The sequence below is a fragment of the Danio rerio genome, chromosome 5 (genome assembly GCF_052040795.2).
Source record: "Danio rerio strain M-AB ecotype USA chromosome 5, GRCz13ab, whole genome shotgun sequence".
Classification (NCBI taxonomy): Eukaryota; Metazoa; Chordata; class Actinopteri; order Cypriniformes; family Danionidae; genus Danio; species Danio rerio.
Window position 1 is genome coordinate 9,692,473 of NC_141025.1, and position 18,465 is coordinate 9,710,937.

At 34.7% G+C, this 18,465-nt stretch overlaps 2 protein-coding genes across 7 annotated transcripts in view; both read left to right on the top strand.

Moving 5' to 3' along the window:
* tnksb (tankyrase, TRF1-interacting ankyrin-related ADP-ribose polymerase b) overlaps window positions 1-18,465 on the top strand; it is a 318,296-nt gene that overhangs the window by 267,860 nt on the left and 31,971 nt on the right. For 3 of the 6 annotated variants that reach the window (XR_015490439.1, NM_001089415.2, XM_087252591.1), the window contains 8 exon segments: window positions 1,865-1,960; window positions 2,213-2,249; window positions 4,801-4,876; window positions 12,034-12,128; window positions 13,617-13,683; window positions 15,079-15,265; window positions 16,999-17,117; window positions 17,877-17,968. Coding sequence is in view for 5 of the 6 variants with exons in the window: in NM_001089415.2 (NP_001082884.1) it covers window positions 1,865-1,960; window positions 2,213-2,249; window positions 4,801-4,876; window positions 12,034-12,128; window positions 13,617-13,683; window positions 15,079-15,265; window positions 16,999-17,117; window positions 17,877-17,968 (769 nt within the window). In the remaining variant the exon portion in view is untranslated. 6 annotated transcript variants of the gene reach the window in all.
* The window catches only part of LOC147843842 (uncharacterized), a 321,661-nt gene that overhangs the window by 222,642 nt on the left and 80,554 nt on the right, over window positions 1-18,465 (top strand). The gene's annotated exons all lie outside the window — the stretch shown is intronic.

Below are 18,465 nucleotides of genomic sequence, written 5' to 3' on the forward strand. Positions count from 1 at the left end.
CTAGGCAAGTTTTTTACAGCAGATGATACTCTGGGCTAGTTTTTTTTACAGTAGATGGCGCTCTAGGGTAGTTTTTTGAGCAGACGGCGCTCTAGGCTAGTTTTTTTTACAGCAGATGGTGCTCTAGATTAGTTTTTTTACAGCAGACAGCGCTCTTGGCTAGTTTTTTTTACAGCAGACAGTGCTCTAAGCTAGTTTTTTTTTTACAGCAGACAGTGCTCTAGGCTAGTTTTTTTTTTTTTTTTTTTTTTTTTTTAACAGCCGACAGTTTTCTAGGCTAGTTTTTTTTTTTACAGCAGACAGTGCTCTAGGCTAGTTTTACTAACAGCAGATGGTGCTCTAGATTAGTTTTTTAAATATTTTTTTTTTACAGCAGACTGCACTCTAGGCTGGTTTTTTGAGCAGACAGTGCTCTAGGCTAGTTATATACAGCAGACAGTGCTCTAGCCTAGTTTTTTTTTTTTTTTTACATCAAACAGCGCTCTAGGCTAGTTTTTTACAACAAAAGGTGCTCTAGTTTAGTTTTGTTTTACAGCAGACAGTGCTCTAGGCTACTTTTTTACAGCAGACAGTGCTCTAGGAAAGTTTTTTACAGCAGATGATGCTCTGGGCTAGTTTTTTTTACAGTAGATGGCGCTCTAGGGTAGTTTTTTTTACAGCAGACTATGCTCTAGGCTAGTTTTTTTTACAGCAGACAGTGCTCTGGGTTAGTTTTTTACAGCAGACAGTGCTCTAGGCTACTTTTTTACAGCAGACGGTGCTCTAGGCAAGTTTTTTACAGCAGATGATGCTCTGGGCTAGTTTTTTTTACAGTAGATGGCGCTCTAGGGTAGTTTTTTACAGCAAACGATGCTCTAGGCTAGTTTTTTACAGCAGACAGTGCTCTAGGCTAGTTTTTTTTTTATACTGCAGACAGTGTTCTAGACACGTTTTTTTAAAAGCAGACTGCGCTCTAAGCTAGTGTTTTTTTTTTTTTTTTTTTTTACATCAAACAGCGCTCTAGGCTAGTTTTTTTTTTTACAACAAAAGGTGCTCTAGTTTAGTTTTTTTATAGCAGACAGTACTCTAGGCTACTTTTTTACAGCAGATGGTGCTCTTGGCAAGTTTTTTACAGCAGATGTTGTTTGGGCTAGTTTTTTTACAGCAGATGATGCGTTGGGCTAGTTTTTTACATCAGATGGTGCTCTAGGCTAGTGTTTTACAGTAGACGATGCTCTAGGCTAGTTTTTACAGCAGACAGTGCTCTAGGCTAGTTTTTACAGCAGACAGTGCTCTAGGCTATTTTTTTTACAGCAGACAGCGTTTAGACACGTTTTTAAAAGCAGACTGCACTCTAGGCTAGTTTTTTTTTCTACGTCAAACAGCGCTCTAGGCTAGTTTTTGACAACAAAGGCCCTTAAGATTGTTTTTTTACAGCAGACGATGCTCTAGGCTAGTTTTTGTTTTTAAAGCAGATGGCGCTCTAGGGTAGGTTTTACAGCAGACAATGCTCTAGGCTAGTTTTTTTTACAGCAGACAGCGCTCTAGGCTAGTTTTTTTACTGCAGACAGCGCTCTAGGCTAGTTTTTAACAGCAGATGGCGCTCTAGGCTAGTTTTTAACAGCAAATGGCGCTCTAGGTTACTTTTTATAGCAGATGGCACTTTAGGCTAGTTTTTAACTGCAGACGGCGCTCTACGGTAGTTTTTTTATTTTTATTTTTTACAGCAAATTGCACTCTAGGCTACAGCCACAAACATAATGAAAGGTCAATTTGCACAATAAGAGAATAGAGAAATCTATTAGTGGTAACCGTAACACTATCTGTTGCACTGAGTTTAGTATTGTTTAGTTTCAGTCTTGTGACGGTGTTATGTTTTTCACAGTGTTGCTTCAGCACGGTGCTGATCCAAATATCAGAAACACTGACGGCAAATCAGCTCTGGATCTGGCAGACCCTTCTGCTAAGACCGTCCTCACTGGTAAGACTCAGAGTTAATGCTTTACAGTTATTAACACACACACAGGCCGATAATGAACAAGAGACATAAATTGAAGGCATTGTTAATATTGTGATAATGTGCTGTATGTGTTCTACACACTGTAAGAGTTCATTGACTCGTTTTTCCATTCCAATGCTTTTCCATTGTATTCATGTTAGACTTTTGCAGATTCTGTCTGACACAAAATCATCATCTAGAGTCTGCCTGACACCTGCTGTCTTTGTTTTTCAGGTGAATATAAGAAGGATGAACTATTGGAAGCAGCGAGGTAAGCTTATGGCACAATAACTGTCTTTTAATATCATTGGTTTGCTGAAATAAACATTTCAAGTGAGTTTTGGTCAGTTGTTGATGGTTGTAGTTTTGAATGAATAAATCACAGTTTGTTTGTTTGTATGAATGAATGGCATGTGGTATTTTCTGTGTGTGTTATTTCACTATATGAGGATATAAATTTCATCTTCAGTGTTTTACAGTTTATGTGAGAACTTATTGTGTCATGTACACAGAAATGTACTTGGCAACAACCTATCGGAATTAAGGTTTTGTTTAATTTAAAGAAATTGTGATAGAAATATATTACTGTTGTACAGCAGAACATATGAAACTCAATGTAAGAATAATAAAACTAAAGAAATGATAAAATATCATTCAAAAACAGTTGCACAACTGTTATTCCATGTTTTAGTTTTAACAGGAATAAAACAGAATCTGTGAAAGTCTTAATTTGTAGGGACTCCAACAATGCATTTTCTTGTGCAAAATTAAATTAAACCATGTGTTAATATTTTAAAAAATCCAGACAATTCCAGATTTAGTTACAATTGAGTTATCCATTTTTGCTACTATTCTTTTAAAGACTAGTCACTATAGTTAATTTCCAAATGACACACCATGCACTTATACAGTCAAACATGTAGTGTATACATGTAGTGTCATTACAAATGGAAACCAATGTTTTGTTTTGTTTTTTTAACAGGATTTCTTACAGTTTCCAAAATGATGTTCAGCAAAATGATGTTTGCTTTTCTAAATTAGTTAAATAAATCACCAAACTATCAAATACCAGTCACGAGTACAACTGAATTTGTTCATAAAAATAATAATAGTATGGCAAAGAGAATGGGATATTTATATATATATATATATATATATATATATATATATATATATATATATATATATATATATATTTATAATATATATAACAGTTCTGTCTGGTTCTCCAATCTGATTGGCTGATAGCCATGATATTATTAAGTAATAAAAAATAAAGCCAGCAAAAAGCAGACACTACCGATCTAAAGTTTAAAAGATGCTTGCTCAGCTGTTTAACTGTCAGCTTATGATTTTAATCCAAAGCGGAAGAAAGTAGTTCCTCATAAAGGGTTTTTGAGACTCTCCATGTTTGATTTTGTTTTTATATACACAATTATGCTGTCAAACTGTTGTATAAACACAATATCACACTCGTAGCAGTGCGATATGGCTGTATATCGGCACTGGTTGGGGCACTCGGCCTGCGGCCTCCCACTAGTGCCGATATACAGCCATATTACACTGCTACTCGTGTGATATTGCTCATATATATATATATAGCCAATTGTGTTGGCTTTCATTTTCATCTTCATTTTATTCAGTTCATTCTTTTGAATCGCTTCTTAACACTGTTGTGTTTGTCCAAATACAGGTTTAGAGATTTTAGCAAAAAAAAAAAAAGTTGCAAAATCTTAATATAATCTTTATCTCCAGTGTACTTTTACTCACCCTGAAATGGAAATGCTGTTAAATACAAATAAAATGAGTTAGTGTCAGTATGGGTAAAAAAAAAACACTATAGTATTTGGTCTAAATTACTATAGTATATTTTCATGTGGGTGCCTGACAGCTGAAAATAGATCTGGTAGCAGATTTTGTAGCTTAAATGTATTCTTACAATTAATTGTAGCTTATTGTAGTCTTAAGTATAACATATTATCTGTTCTTTGGAAGAGTGTACCTGCATTGTGGTGATATATTGTCATTCTGGCATTATATATAGTGAGTGGCATAAAATGTAAATATGACAATATATTTTGATGCAATATATCGTACAACAAAAAATAAATATCATGACAGGCCTAATCAGAAATGCATATACAACTCACAAACAATGAGTGTGAATAAAATGTCAATAAAAGTGGATTATAGTACAATTTACTCATACATATGCATACATATATTTGCGCACATAAAAATATACTCGTATGTAAAAACCATATATGACCAAATATGTAAACTAGGCATGGGACAATAACCGTTTTCAAGGTATACCTTGGTTTAGAAAAGTCAAGGTTTTAAAACAATCAAAATTTTCTGCTATACTGTTCATGTTTTTTTGTTTTTTAGGACATCTTCAGCAGAAAAGACATCCAATGATGCTGTTTTAAATTGTAAAAAAAAAATAATAATTTGAAACATATGAAGACATCAGAAGTCAATTATTTGTTTACTGTTCCAAAATATTTTAAATGTTTCTCAAAAAAAAAGGTTATTGTTTTTTACCCAGACATTTAAAAAGAATATAATTTAGAGCAGTAATCTCAATACTGTGATATTCTTATTTAAGGTTATTATCATACCATCAGAATCTTAAACTGGCCCATGCCTAATGTAAACCTCTGCATACATATACATGCATAGAGGTATAGCAAAACGTTAAAGGTAAAAGCTGCACAACCTTGCACAATTCCAAAAGATGTTGTGTCCCTTTCTAAGAGTGTTGTATTTTTCAGACTGAACCGTAATTTAATTTTTTAAATCTCCCATTTGCTATTTAGGAGCGGAAATGAGGAAAAACTGATGGCACTTTTGACCCCGCTTAACGTCAACTGTCATGCCAGTGATGGACGCAAGGTAACAGATCCGAATTAATTCTTATAATCTGCATTAATCATATTGATGTTGATGTTTAACTTCTATTTGACATACTGGAATGTTCTACAATTTGAAATATAATGAACATTTATCTATGTTAAGCAGCTTTGATGCATTCTACATTGTAAAAATCACTATTGAAATAATGATTTAATGTTTAATATATTTGGAAAGTCGTAAACGCCCAAAATGTCTCAGATTGTTTCTAAATTGAGTTCAATCTCAAACACAGGATGTGATTTCATGTATTTCTATGGTTGTGTAAATGATATTGATGTAGGTCAAGACAATCCCAAATCCCCTCATGTGAGTGTTTTCTTTCTGTAATACTGTGTGTTTTAGAGGAAACGGCTCTGACCCAGATTTTCCCCTCTATAATGAGTTCATGTCTGGACAACGTATGGCTGATGTCATTTTAAAATGTTTGTTTAGAGGCTTAACTGCCCCTTTATTCACCCTGTGCTGCTTTTAGAAGTCGGTCATTTTTAAAAGGGATTTTTTCTACGGATAATTATTTCCCATCGGATGCACATCTGACCTTCATGAAGTTTTAGCTCAAAGCTTTTATGATCCATTTCTTTCTCTAATCACAACATAATAACAGGACCTCAATCTTCCCTTTAAATCCCTGATGATTTCAGGTCACTTCATACGTCAGATTTCCCTCTGGAACTCTGGGTCTTTATAATAGAAGGGCTTTTTAGGAACGAGTTCGCTGTGTGATTTTCCTCTTATTGACTTCAGAGTCTGTATTATTTTCTGTGAAATGTTCTGTAGTTAAGTTATCTTCTATTAGTAGCACCTGAATATTGTTGGCATCTTCATTTTTGTATTCTGATGCTTAAAGTAAGGCTCCACTTTTTTACATTTTACAACATACCTAGAGTTAAACCATTTTTTAAAATCCATTCGACCCATCTATGGGTCTAGTGGGAGCCCTTTTATGGCTCGTTTGCACTGACTGGTACGGTTCGGGTCGGTACGGGTCACCTTTATCAGGCTTGCGTTTCCACTTCTAAGGGTACCTTTTTGGTGGGCGTGGTGTACGACAAAGTTTCAGTCGACGTAATTTTCGCTCGAGAAAATTTCCACAGTAAAGCTGTACGGGTCGCTCGCATAACATATGAGAAGCACTTCTCACAAAACACATGCATTTACACATAAATACTTGTGTTTGAATGTTTATTGCTAACTTTTCTATGAACATGATTTAATTATAACTGCAGATCAATGACAGTGCGAAATAGCCTACTGTAACGTCTGTAATTATGAGATAATTTAATAAATGCAGCATATATAAACACATACAGCCACTTACAGTCTCTGATATGTTACCAACTACAGAAGAACTTCACACAGCATACATTTAGTGCTTATTTAGGTTCAAAAACAACACAAAATATAGCCAACAGTCAGTGAAAGCCTCTTATCTGTGTCTATGTATTTACGCTGTAAAAGATCTCTCGGCTGTGTTTTCATGCTGGCTTGTTGCGTAAGCGAGTGATGTATCTCTGTTAAACAATAGCGTTCAGCTGCGCATCTAGCTCCGCCTTTTGGTACCCTTTCTCGTGTTTGGTACCCTTTCGAAAGGGTGCCAAAAAAGTGGTCCAGTTTGGTTTGGTGAGCCTTTTGTCGGCCATAATAGCGTACCGAACCATACCATACCGTACCATTCAGTGATAACGGGCCATTAGCTTAGCTTAGCATAAATCTTTGAATCAAATTAGAGCATTAGCATCTTACTTAATTTTAAAAGAGTTAGTTAGAAGAGTTAGAATTAATTAACTGCTGTTACCTAGCTGGGGACTATTTTCAGACCTATATACATATTATTTTATCTACTGCAGTCAGCAGCAAAGTTCCTTTATTATTAGTCCAGAATGAGAGTATACACTACCTGACAAAAGTCTTGTCGCCTATTCAAGTTTGAGGAAAAACAAATAATAACGTGACTTCTAGTTGATCATTTGCTATCAGAAGTGGCTAATATAAAAGGCAAAGGCCTCTAGATTACACTTATTTGACCAAAATAGCATATGATCATGGGTTGATTTTGAATGATTTCATTAGCACAATAAGGTCTGACTTATACAAAAGTCTTGTCACTTAACAGAAATAATGTACAGTATAGAATATAAAGTCATGGTGTAGTGTGAAAAGTATTAGTATTGTGTATGACTCCCATAAGTTTTGATGACTTCATCCAATTATTAATAGTAATATCTTATTAATAACTTGTTAATAAAGTCATCTGGAATGGCAAAGAAAGCGTTCTTGCAGGACTCCCAGAGCTCATCAAGAATCTTTGGATTCATCTTCAATGCCTCCTCCTTCATCTTACCCCAGACATGCTCAATAATGTTCATGTCTTGTGAGTGGGCTGGCCAATCCTAGAGCACCATGACTTTCTTTGCTTTCAGGAAGTTTGATGTGAAGGTATGAGAAGGAGCACTATCCTGCTGAAGAATGAGTTCTTCTGCAGTATTTGTGATGATTGGGATGCCGTTCAACAGATGATTCATCAGAAAAATTGACCTTCTGCCACTTTTCCAAATGATCAACTAGGGGTCAAGTTATTATTCGTTGCTCTTACAACTAGAATGGACAACAAGACTTTTGTCTGACACACACTTTTCAAAATGAAAGTAGTTATAGACTTAAAATCGTTTTGAAGATATTGTGCATACTTTAGTCCTTTATGCACGCTCAGCTATTAGTTTTTAAGCACCACAGTGGGCTAATATGCTAGATCATAGCTAATTTTTGTTTTGTTTTGTTTTTTGTTCTGGCGACATTCAGTCAACATCACAAAAAATGCTGGTAAGTTTATTTTGTGAAACAGAAATTAGTTCTATTTGGTTTTCTGTGATTTTTCATTTATTTACCTTATGAATTTTGTATTTATTTTTGTTAATTTTTGTCCCTAAAAATCCATCCATACGCTGGTTCACACTTAAAAATGCACAAAAACCTTCCTTTATTTTCTGCTGGTCACAATCCATCAATCAACCAATAGCTCCGCTAACATTTCAACAGCTCCTGCAGGTTCTCAAAACAAGGCTTTCATTTATCTTCCTTTAACTGTTTTGCTCTTCTACTACAACACTTCTCTAAATTGTCTGTCTTTGCAAGAGCTCCACCATGTTTCCAGCTGTAAAGCGCACATCCACGCATCTTATCTCACGTTCTTGAAACCATTTGTTTGATTTGTTGTGATCAGCACGCATGCTCTCCACAAATATGGTGTTTAACTCCTGGTTTTTGATTGACATCCTATCCTTTTTAGATCCATTGTGTTTATGCTAGAAATGTTGCACTGTGGCCCATTGCTTGTGCTGTACTTAATTTTTAGCCCTCATTAATAGTGATATGAACATGAATGTTGCCTCTCCATCCTGCACCGAATAATATTCTCAGAGAATGCATCATAATTTCGAGGCAGATCTTCATTTGGATGTTGAGATGCTGTCTTGCTGATTGTTTGTTGTGGTTGTGTTCAGGCTATCGTAATGGCATGTCATCAGTATTCACTGCATGAAATGGGAACAGATTTGTTAACGTTTTTGTGCTTAGATTAGTTGAAGTTACTATTACTGGTCACTTACAATCATCTCTTTTAACGTGATTCAGAATAAAGGCCTATTTGCACCAAGGTGCAGTATTGCAGACTTTTTTAACCCCTTCATTTTCTCTTTTCAAAATAATTGTGCAATAAAAGGATCTAAGTCATGAACCATGCCGATTTACTATTACAAACTTATTGTTCTATACTGTAAAACAAATCCGAAAATGAGCAGTTTTCTGTATTTTGTGATTTATGTTTTTATATTTTTAGTTTGGAAAAGTTACTTTGACCATTTTTTATAGTTTAAAGTAGGGCTGCATGATATTGGAAAAAACTGCCAACGCAATGTTTTGTTTTTCTGTGATTATACATTGGGACAATGTATGAAATTATGAAATATAATTTCAGCAAATTACTTTAATAGCTCAATTTGGGAAGAGTTTTAGATTTTAAATTGTTTGGGATGACTTTGTAGGACAGATAATCTTCATAAATCAAAGAGACAGCTTTTTTTTTTTTGTCTTCTGGAGAGTCTAAAAGCTGATTTATACTTCTGCGTTAAACACACGCGAATTGTCCGGCCCAGCCTTCGCGCAGTCGCGTTTTTCTTGCCTATAGTAAAGAGCTTAGAATCACCAAGAGGCGACACTCAATAGAGCAATCCATTGCAACAGCAGCGCCCATTGATCCCACCATTCTGGGGTGAAAGCAATCGGCTGTCCATTGGATCTTATTGCTGTCGCGATGGCAAGCAGCTGCTTTGTTTTTTATTAATTCGTTTAAAAAGCGCATCAAAGCTGAAATACAACCTGAAAGATGACGAAACAACACTTACTATCATAGACTGGTGATTATCAGCACATACTTTATGTATTAACCTTACTTGTTTTCTTGAAACTGTCACTTTTAGGTGAAATTACTTTAAATGACTTTAATAGTTTACACACTGGCATAATACAAATTAATACTGAAATGTTTATTAAATTAGCATGACTTTCAAAATGGGATGTTGATATCAGTGCTTTTTGTTGGAGTATTATTATTTTTATTATTATAATACAAGTATTTTTCAAGAATATTTTTTATATTCATATATCTATATATATATATATATTCATAATTTTAATGTTGTCTTTTAAAAACATAGAGGCCATATAAACTACCAGATAATGTAGTGTTTGTTGTGTATACCCATTTTTGCTTCACCCTAATTTGAGTAAAACAAAAAAAAATAGTACTCCAAGTTATTTTGTTAACCTTATGTTAAATGTGAAGTAGATATTTTAGATATTAGATCTATTTAATGTCCTGTCAACATTTTAGAAATTGTATGTTTTCATTGGGATATTGTTTTAAAAAGTTTAAAAATGTTACTTTTCAAAGGGGACGCACTCGTTTTAACTCATACTTAACTCTATATTTTGATTCATTCTGTCTTGTGTTAGTTAACCGTGACGTTTTCCTATTGGAATTTTCACTACAAAATGACCACTGCGTGACACAAGCATCTAGTGGCTGTTTCCGAAATAGCAACAGAGTGTTGCCTCTTGGCGATTCTATGCTCTTTGCCTATATGTTGACCCGCACCTCTTAAAAATGTAACTACACGTCGCAACGAGTGACGAGCTGGTGTACTGGTGATGAGCAAGGGTGGTGCTGAGAGCTGAGAGCCCGATGGAGCGAGTATTTACAAGTTTCGAGTCCTGTGAAACTTTTAGAAAGCTGTGAAAGCTCCAGATGGAAACTTTTGTTTTGTGTTTGTCTTATGATTGAAGTTGTTGCCCGTCTGCCAGTTCCCGCCTCTGAATGAGGTCAAAGGTCCACACACACAGAGAATGAGAGAGAGTGTTTACAGCTTTCATTTTCTCTATAGCAGTGAAATAGGGGTTCATGGGTTTTTCCTTAACAGTTGTCTGCTTTTTAAGTAACGTTAGTTGGAACATTTTAATTAGGCTACTCTTTCTTACATTCCTCTCCATTGTAATAATTAAAATAATCACTGCTTTTGCGATTTGAAAATAGCACCATTTCAGATCGTGATTTCTGTTTTAAAACGGTTAATCGTGCAAGCCTAGTGTGTAATACGTAATAGTCACATGTCCACCAAGCATGTGTTTATGTGCAAAAACAATAGAAAAGTATTGCATTGGAAAGGAAAAACGTGTGACTGGCCCCTAACTGCGTTGGAATGATTTTGTCACTGCAGAATTCATAAATAAACGGCACCATTTGTCTCTAATTCAGGGGTTCTCAATCTTTTTCACTTCGGGGGCCACTTTTTTCTCCGATTAATTTTTGAAGGCTAGCCTGTCTGACAGTTTCTCTAAATTGTATGAAAATTGTTTATATATATATATATATATATATAAATATATTATACAGTATAGATAGATAATTTGATGGATGGATAGATAGATAGATAGATAGATAGATAGATAGATAGATGGATAGATGGATAGATGGATAGATGGATAGATAGATAGATAGATAGATAGATAGATAGATAGATAGATAGATAGATAGATAGATAGATAGATAGATGGATAGATAGATGAATGTATTTTTTGTAAGACATACACAGATTCAAAGAGATCACAGGTCAATAGGAAGACTTTAATTACCAGCTTCTGCTTTAAACTAGATTGACTGAATATCTACTATTCAAAAATGTACAGACAAATATAAAATACAGTAAAACACCCTAAATCTGTTCAAACGCGTCGATCTGATGGCGGTTGAGTTTGTGGCTAGATATTATTGGGAGATCGCAGACAGGAACAGTAAACAGCTCTGCCAGAGCTCATCTGAAGCTCATATGCAAGTTTATTTTACATTGTATGGCAGAAACACCATTGATACACAAAGAGAGACTTTCACTTTCACCTCACTTTGTGAATAAACAGACTTGCGTGTATTAGCTGCAGACGTGATCATGAGGCTGTTTTTGCGCCAAGTTTGATAAATCAGAGAACAGGAGAAAGTGCATTACTTTGATCATTTTAATATAGCATATTAATAATGAAATCCCAAAATTGTAGTATTATGTTGTGAGTTAATTTTAAGCTATCTTGGAGCCCACCGGTTGAGAATCCCTGCTCTAATTAATAGTTAACAGTAAAAACTATAATAGGGCCCCTTTAAACCAAATGGTTTGATTCATGTTCTTTTTTTGTGCTTTGGTGTGAAGACACCTATCTTTTGATGGTTCTACATTTGTGTTCTCCTTGGTGTGAGTAGGCCTTTAAGATGTTTAACTATGGCGATATGTTTACAGTACAATTAAATGTACAATTAAATGTAGAATTTAGGGTAACTGCTTCTCCATTTGTAAAACAAAAAACCCTTTAAACATCATTTTAAAACTGAAACGCATTACACAGAAAAGCTGATATTAGCCATCATAGTGATTAAATTAATGACGGGATGGGTTACACGCAGGTTTACATAATTAAGTTCGAGGTTGGGTTTATGGTTATGTGCATTGAGCATTATTGATGATCATTAATTTAGCTTGACTAAGTTAGCCGTTTACATTTCACACAGGTTTTTAAACTTCTGTCTTCTTTTGCAGTCCACTCCTCTCCACCTGGCCGCTGGGTATAATCGTGTGCGTATCGTGCAGTTATTGCTGCAGTACGGTGCAGATGTCCATGCCAAAGACAAAGGGTGAGGAGCGCCTATATTTCTGTCTGTCTTTCTTTAAACTTTCCCCGAATTTCAACTCCAGAGACTTCTTTAGCACAGTCATGTGATCAGAGCCAATAGCGTTGGTTTTAACTAATCTATTCAAACCTGTCCATTCTAACCGTATGTTCACACCGCAAGCGGCGAGAGCGTTTAAGTAGCTGGAAGTCATTAATTTTCAATGGGAGCCGGCGGCGAGGAGCAGCGTGGCGTGTCTTCTCTGGCGTGGGCGTAGAGGAAAGTTGAAATCAAGTCAACTTTATGGTAATGAGCTATGACGCGGTTAGGTGGCAAGCAATCAGAATGAAGACGTCCACCGCTTGATCAGAGTTCAGAGAACACAGACCTGTGAACTTTGGTTCCGTCCACAATTGTTCCCAAGGGTTTAATGATTGTGGTCGCCGGATTTCCAATTATTTACAATGTTTTCTTACAGGAACATACATTAAATAAGTTAATGGCGGGTTACTGATGTTCATTAATGTTGCATAAATTTATCTTAAAAAAGCGACGTGACTGTACAAAACAGTATAGCTGCTTCAGGATATTTCAGACATATGGACACATATTGGATAAATAGAGCAAAGCCACACCACACGCAACTTGATCTTCCATTGTTAAATGAATTTGATAAGAAGTGCGCAACATTTTCACGCTAGAAACTTGTTTAATGCAGGAATGTAACTGACATGCTGCAACGACTCCTTTAAATACGAGATCAATGTAGCGAGTTTTGACGCTCTCACCGCCGGAGCTGAAGGCAGACAGCGTTGTCGCCAGGGTGGCCAGAGCGACCTTGGACGCTCTCGCCGCTTTCGGTGTGAACGTACGGTAATGAAGTGCATTTAGAGTGGTTTTGCATCTTCTTAAACCATGATTTACCTGACCTTGCATATAGACACCACTGTTGTGAGCATTGAAGGATTAAACCTATAATGCAGAAATCACTTTTATAAGAGGTTTGAACACAGTTGTGTGGAAACAGTCTGTGAATATAACCAGCTTCTAATGGTAAAAATGTATTAATTTTATTTTTATTATCACACGTGATAAAAACAGTTTGTAGAAACACTTTGATTGACTTTCTTCATTTTTACGTGTCATCAGAAAGGGAAGCCCCGCCCATTAGTGACTATCTCTCCCTCATTATCACAGGACATTAGTCTTGTTTTTAAATCTGCCACTATGCTGACACATAGGCATTTTTAGCTCCTCCCTCTTTTAAAAAGAAACCAATCTCATTTGAATTTAAAGCCACAGTCACCAAAACGGCACAACTAGGAACAAAGGCTAAAAAGAGCAGCTGCAAGGAGTTACAACACATTATTTGTGCCTTATTCGGAGCTGAAACCTCACATACACACTCTAGGGACATCAGAGACTTAATTTATCTGGTAAATGTTGTTAATGATGCTCTTATTATTCTGAAATAATCATCTTTTGCTTGTTCACTCTCTGTCTCTCCATCAGTGGTTTGGTTCCTCTGCATAATGCCTGTTCTTATGGTCACTATGAGGTCACAGAACTCCTGCTGAAGGTAATGGTGGATGTGTATCTGCTCCCAAATTAACCCTGATATAATCACACTTTGAATTAAGTGGCTGTAACTACGATTTACAGTAGAAGAGAATAGGATTATCTTATCACTATTGTTTTTTCTTCTGGGGAAAGTCTTTTTATTCCAGATAAAATAAAATAAGCTAAATACTGCCAAGGTCAATGAAATATTACATTAAGAAATGAAGACTTTTTTTGATTGGCTATTGAACAAACCAGTGTATCATGTATCATGTATCAAACCAATGTATCATTTGTTGCCCTCTGTCCAGACCAAATGAACCGAACTACAGATGTGAAAGCACCCTTAGATTTCCATTAAACAAATACTATTTATTTATGTAATTATTTCTATATATTTATTTATTTATTCGTTGTTCTGTCATTTATTTTTAGTGTAAAATTGTTACTTTTTAAACGCAAAATCTTTTATTCACTTGTTTTTAGGTTCAAAGAGAACTGGGCTATTGTTTGTTTTTTAAATGTTAAATGTTTATGCTGTATTTAGTTACTGAGCAGCGGTAAATAACACTTAAAATATAAGGAGTTTTCATGTGATTTTCTAAACTAGTAGTGTTTTGAAATTAATGAATCTGTGATAATCGTGTTTATTTCTAAGACTACCTTTTATCAATGTTTACATTTTAAACAAGTGGCAAGAGGAATGGGATGCATTAGAAAATAATAAATCACATGAAGTCCAACCTGAAATCTCACACAGAATTTTAAGACATTTTAAGATCAGATTTGATCAAGGAATTTTCACCAGATGTCGTATTGTGCATACAAGAATAACCCATGTTTTGTTTTGGTTTTTTGCTCCAAGGTGAAAACCCTACTCAGTGTTTGTGCTGCACTATTCCTCTTACTGTCAAACACATTTTACTGGACTGTCCTGCTTTTAATGATTCCAGAAGACTTTTGTATCAAATGAACTCTCTTAAGGACATTTTTAGCCAAGTGAATTAGCGCTAAAAATCTTATTCAATTTATGTATTCATTTGTTTTAAAGATTTTACTTTTGGCCTTTTTGCCTTTATTAGCTAGGACAGTATTTAGACAGGAAACGAACCATTAGGCTATTGCGCCGACTTGTTTGTTGATTTTTAATTGTATATTTATTATTGAAATGTTCTAAAATAGCTTTGGTTGCTGAGATGGCGTTAAATAAAAAAAAATACATTACATTACATTTATTCCTCAGACTATAATCGTACAACCAAAATCTATAATTGTTGCATCCCTAACTGCAAAGAATGATTCATTTAAATGTAATTACATCACAGTTAAGGCCACTTAATATGTAGTGTCGCCCTTTGTTTTTTGATGAGTTTCTCTTATGATTGAGTGCTGTATATGTGTGTGTCACTCTCAGCATGGGGCGTGTGTTAATGCCATGGACCTCTGGCAGTTCACGCCGCTGCACGAGGCGGCCAGTAAGAATCGAGTGGAGGTTTGTTCTCTGCTGCTGAGTCACGGCGCAGATCCAACACTGCTGAACTGCCACGGCAAGAGTGCGGTGGATGTGGCTCCCACACCTGAGCTGAAAGAGAGACTCACCTGTAAGTCACTTTCACCGCGCAGAGATTGGGTGTCTTAATTTTGATTTGAAGTATTATCAGTGTCAGATTAAACTTTTCAACATCACATATTTCATAATAACCAACTTAACCTTTAGTTAGAAATATGAATTTTAGAGGGGAACAGTGATGCATTTTTGTACTGTATTATGTGTTTTACTCAAACTGTTGTTATTATTTACTGTTTAAACAAAACTGGTGTTTTTTATAGCAAATTAGTATATATAGTTGTTATTTAGTATATATTAGTATAAATTAGTATATATAGTTGTTAGTATATAATAGTTTTTATTCATCTTTATATTAGTTTTTGTAATGAAACAACTGAAATAAAATAAGTTCATATTCATAAAATAAATATATATATAAAAAAAATTCAGGTAATCTTTCTTATTTTTGGTTACGAATTATTTTCTTTTTCTTTCTTTTTCTTTTTTTTTTTACTTATGACCTTAGCCAGACAAAATCTGCTGATATTTTTTGCTATTTCTGCACAGAAATTTGTACAAAATCTGCAGTTATATGTGGAATGATTTTGAGAGTATCATAACTAAAAACTTAATATGTGAAATAAAGAATAATACATTTTTAAATTCCAATTAGATCCACTTATTTGGTAAACAAAGCAAGTCTCTCATATAATATATCTACTAAAAGACAGAAAATATTACTTTACAAACTGTAATGTAAATAAATCAAATTAATATTTTCATATTAGTCAATAGGGCTTTGATGATATTGCAAAAAAATTGTCACGATATATCATATAATTTGATATCGGTAATAATTCAATATTTTTTAACAATACATTTAGGAATATTAGAATTTTTGTTTTATTTCACGACTTTATTTTTATCTACCAACATTATTAAGGTAAATAACTTCAATAGTCAAAAACAAAAAATATTTAAACAATGTCTGATCTCGTTATAATAAAATAAACAGAAGTGTTAGAGACTTTTAGACTTAATAATTTGATGCAATAGTAAAGTGTATACTAAACAATCAAAGCAAACTTTAAGGGGTCAATAATAATGATACAGTAAACCTCAAACTCTGTAAACAAAACAAATTATGATAATCAAATCTGAGCTTTCAAGTAAAGGAACCAGCCATCATTAGTGCGCACGCCGTGCAAGTCATGCTCCTCCATTGGAAATGACAAGCTTACACAATAAGCTTATTTGCGCTGCTTCCAATTCGCACGCTTAGACACATTTTAATAAAACTGTAGCGCTTCACACCGAATTTTTTCCCGATATTGACAATGGTGTTCGGTCATATAATAAATATAGATACTGCCCAGCCCTGTTAGTCAAAAATATTACTGAAATTCATTTAAAAACTGAATAATTAGAAATTTATATGCATTTACACAAGTAAAAAAAAAAAAGTTGACTCGATGGGCAAAAAATTGGTGGAAATCTTCAGATTTCTGCGAGCGCATGTTTCGTGTGGGCCTAGTTATGACCTTGATAAATATGAATGTATAAAGCTCAATGTTCAGTTTCACCTTTTTAATATCATTATAATCTACTAACTGAGTTTGCGACAACAATTAGGATGTTTTTTCTTTACCTAATTAACTTTCCCTGAGTTTTTTTTCTAAATATTCAATATTGAATGTAATCTATATAAGAACTGAATCAAAACACAAGCTTGCAAAATGTGCCTCGATTTCAGTCACTTGAGCTTCTGTGATTTCCTTCATCCAGATGAATTTAAAGGACACTCGCTTCTGCAAGCGGCCCGTGAGGCGGACATGGCGAAGGTCAAGAAAACAGCTCAAGAAATCATCAGCTTCAAACACCCGCACTCGCACGACTCCGCTCTGGTGAGTGCAAGAACATTGTTTTCTCTGAAACATCAGGATTTAAATAGCAGTATTTCCATCCACCAGTTTTTATCCACATGTTGGAATATCCCATGAAGAAACGTTTAATGAAAATGCCATGATGTGCATAAATTTTTATAAAAAGTATAATACACTTACTATCAAATAAGAAAAAAATGTCAATAAATTACGATAGAGACGAACTTTTACTAAATAATTCCAGTGTACGCATTGAAGTCATCTGATTTTGTTTTAAGTGATCATGTGATGATAAAAATAGGCACAATGAGATTGCATTAATGGACAAACCAACAGGCCGATCACATCTTAAACCATCTGAAATGTTGTTTTGGTCTTTCTAAAATCCCTCAGCCAAAGTCCATCATCACAGTGGTTCAGTATTATTATTACCTCCAAAACTATCTTGAGCATCTCCGCTCCCATAGAGCATCTCATGTCTCCAAAAGCCACGTCTTTGTCTTCTGAGGCACAAGTATTTTATTATTTAATAAAAAAGGCCCACAGTCGCTTCTCTTAATACAGCGAATTTTGGTTTTATTGTTAATATCTGGTATTTAATTTTAGTTTATCAGGAAGGATGATTTTGTTCTCTTTGACACGTTGTTTGGAAACTGTGCTATATTTATAAATGTTTTATGGGATATTCCAGTTTTGTGCATACATTTAATTAGCATCTTTGGATGGGAACCTAGCCAATGATGTCTTTATTAAAATCTCTCCCCATCTGTTTATGCACAGCACTGCGCCGTAGCCTCTCCTCATCCCAAACGCAAACAGGTCACAGAGTTACTGCTGAGGAAAGGTGCCAACATTCACGAGAAGAACAAGGAGTGAGTCTTTGATTTCATGTTGGATCAGGGTTCCCACGAGTCATGGAATTTCTGGAATAGCATAGAATTTTTAAAAGCTGTTTTCCAGGCATTGAAAGTCAGGATATTTGTATATTTTTTGTAATGGAATATCAGGTATTTTTGTTTGTCGTTTTATATTTATGTTTCTATTTATCAATATATAGTTGAAGTCAGAATTATTCGCTCCCCTGCATGTTTTTCTCCAATTTTCGTTTAACGAAAAGATTTTTTGTCAACACATTTCTAAACATTGTTATTATTACTGTTTTCTATACTAACTGATTTCTTTTATCTTTGCCATCATGTTAGCACATTAAATTTGACTAGATATTTTTAAGATACTAGTATTCAGATTACAGTGACATTTAAAGGCTTAATTTGGTTAGTGGGCTATATGCACATGGACTTTTAATTTTCAGCCAGGCAGCCTAAGGGCCTCCGGTGAACTGTATTTCCATTACAAAATTCCCACGTTT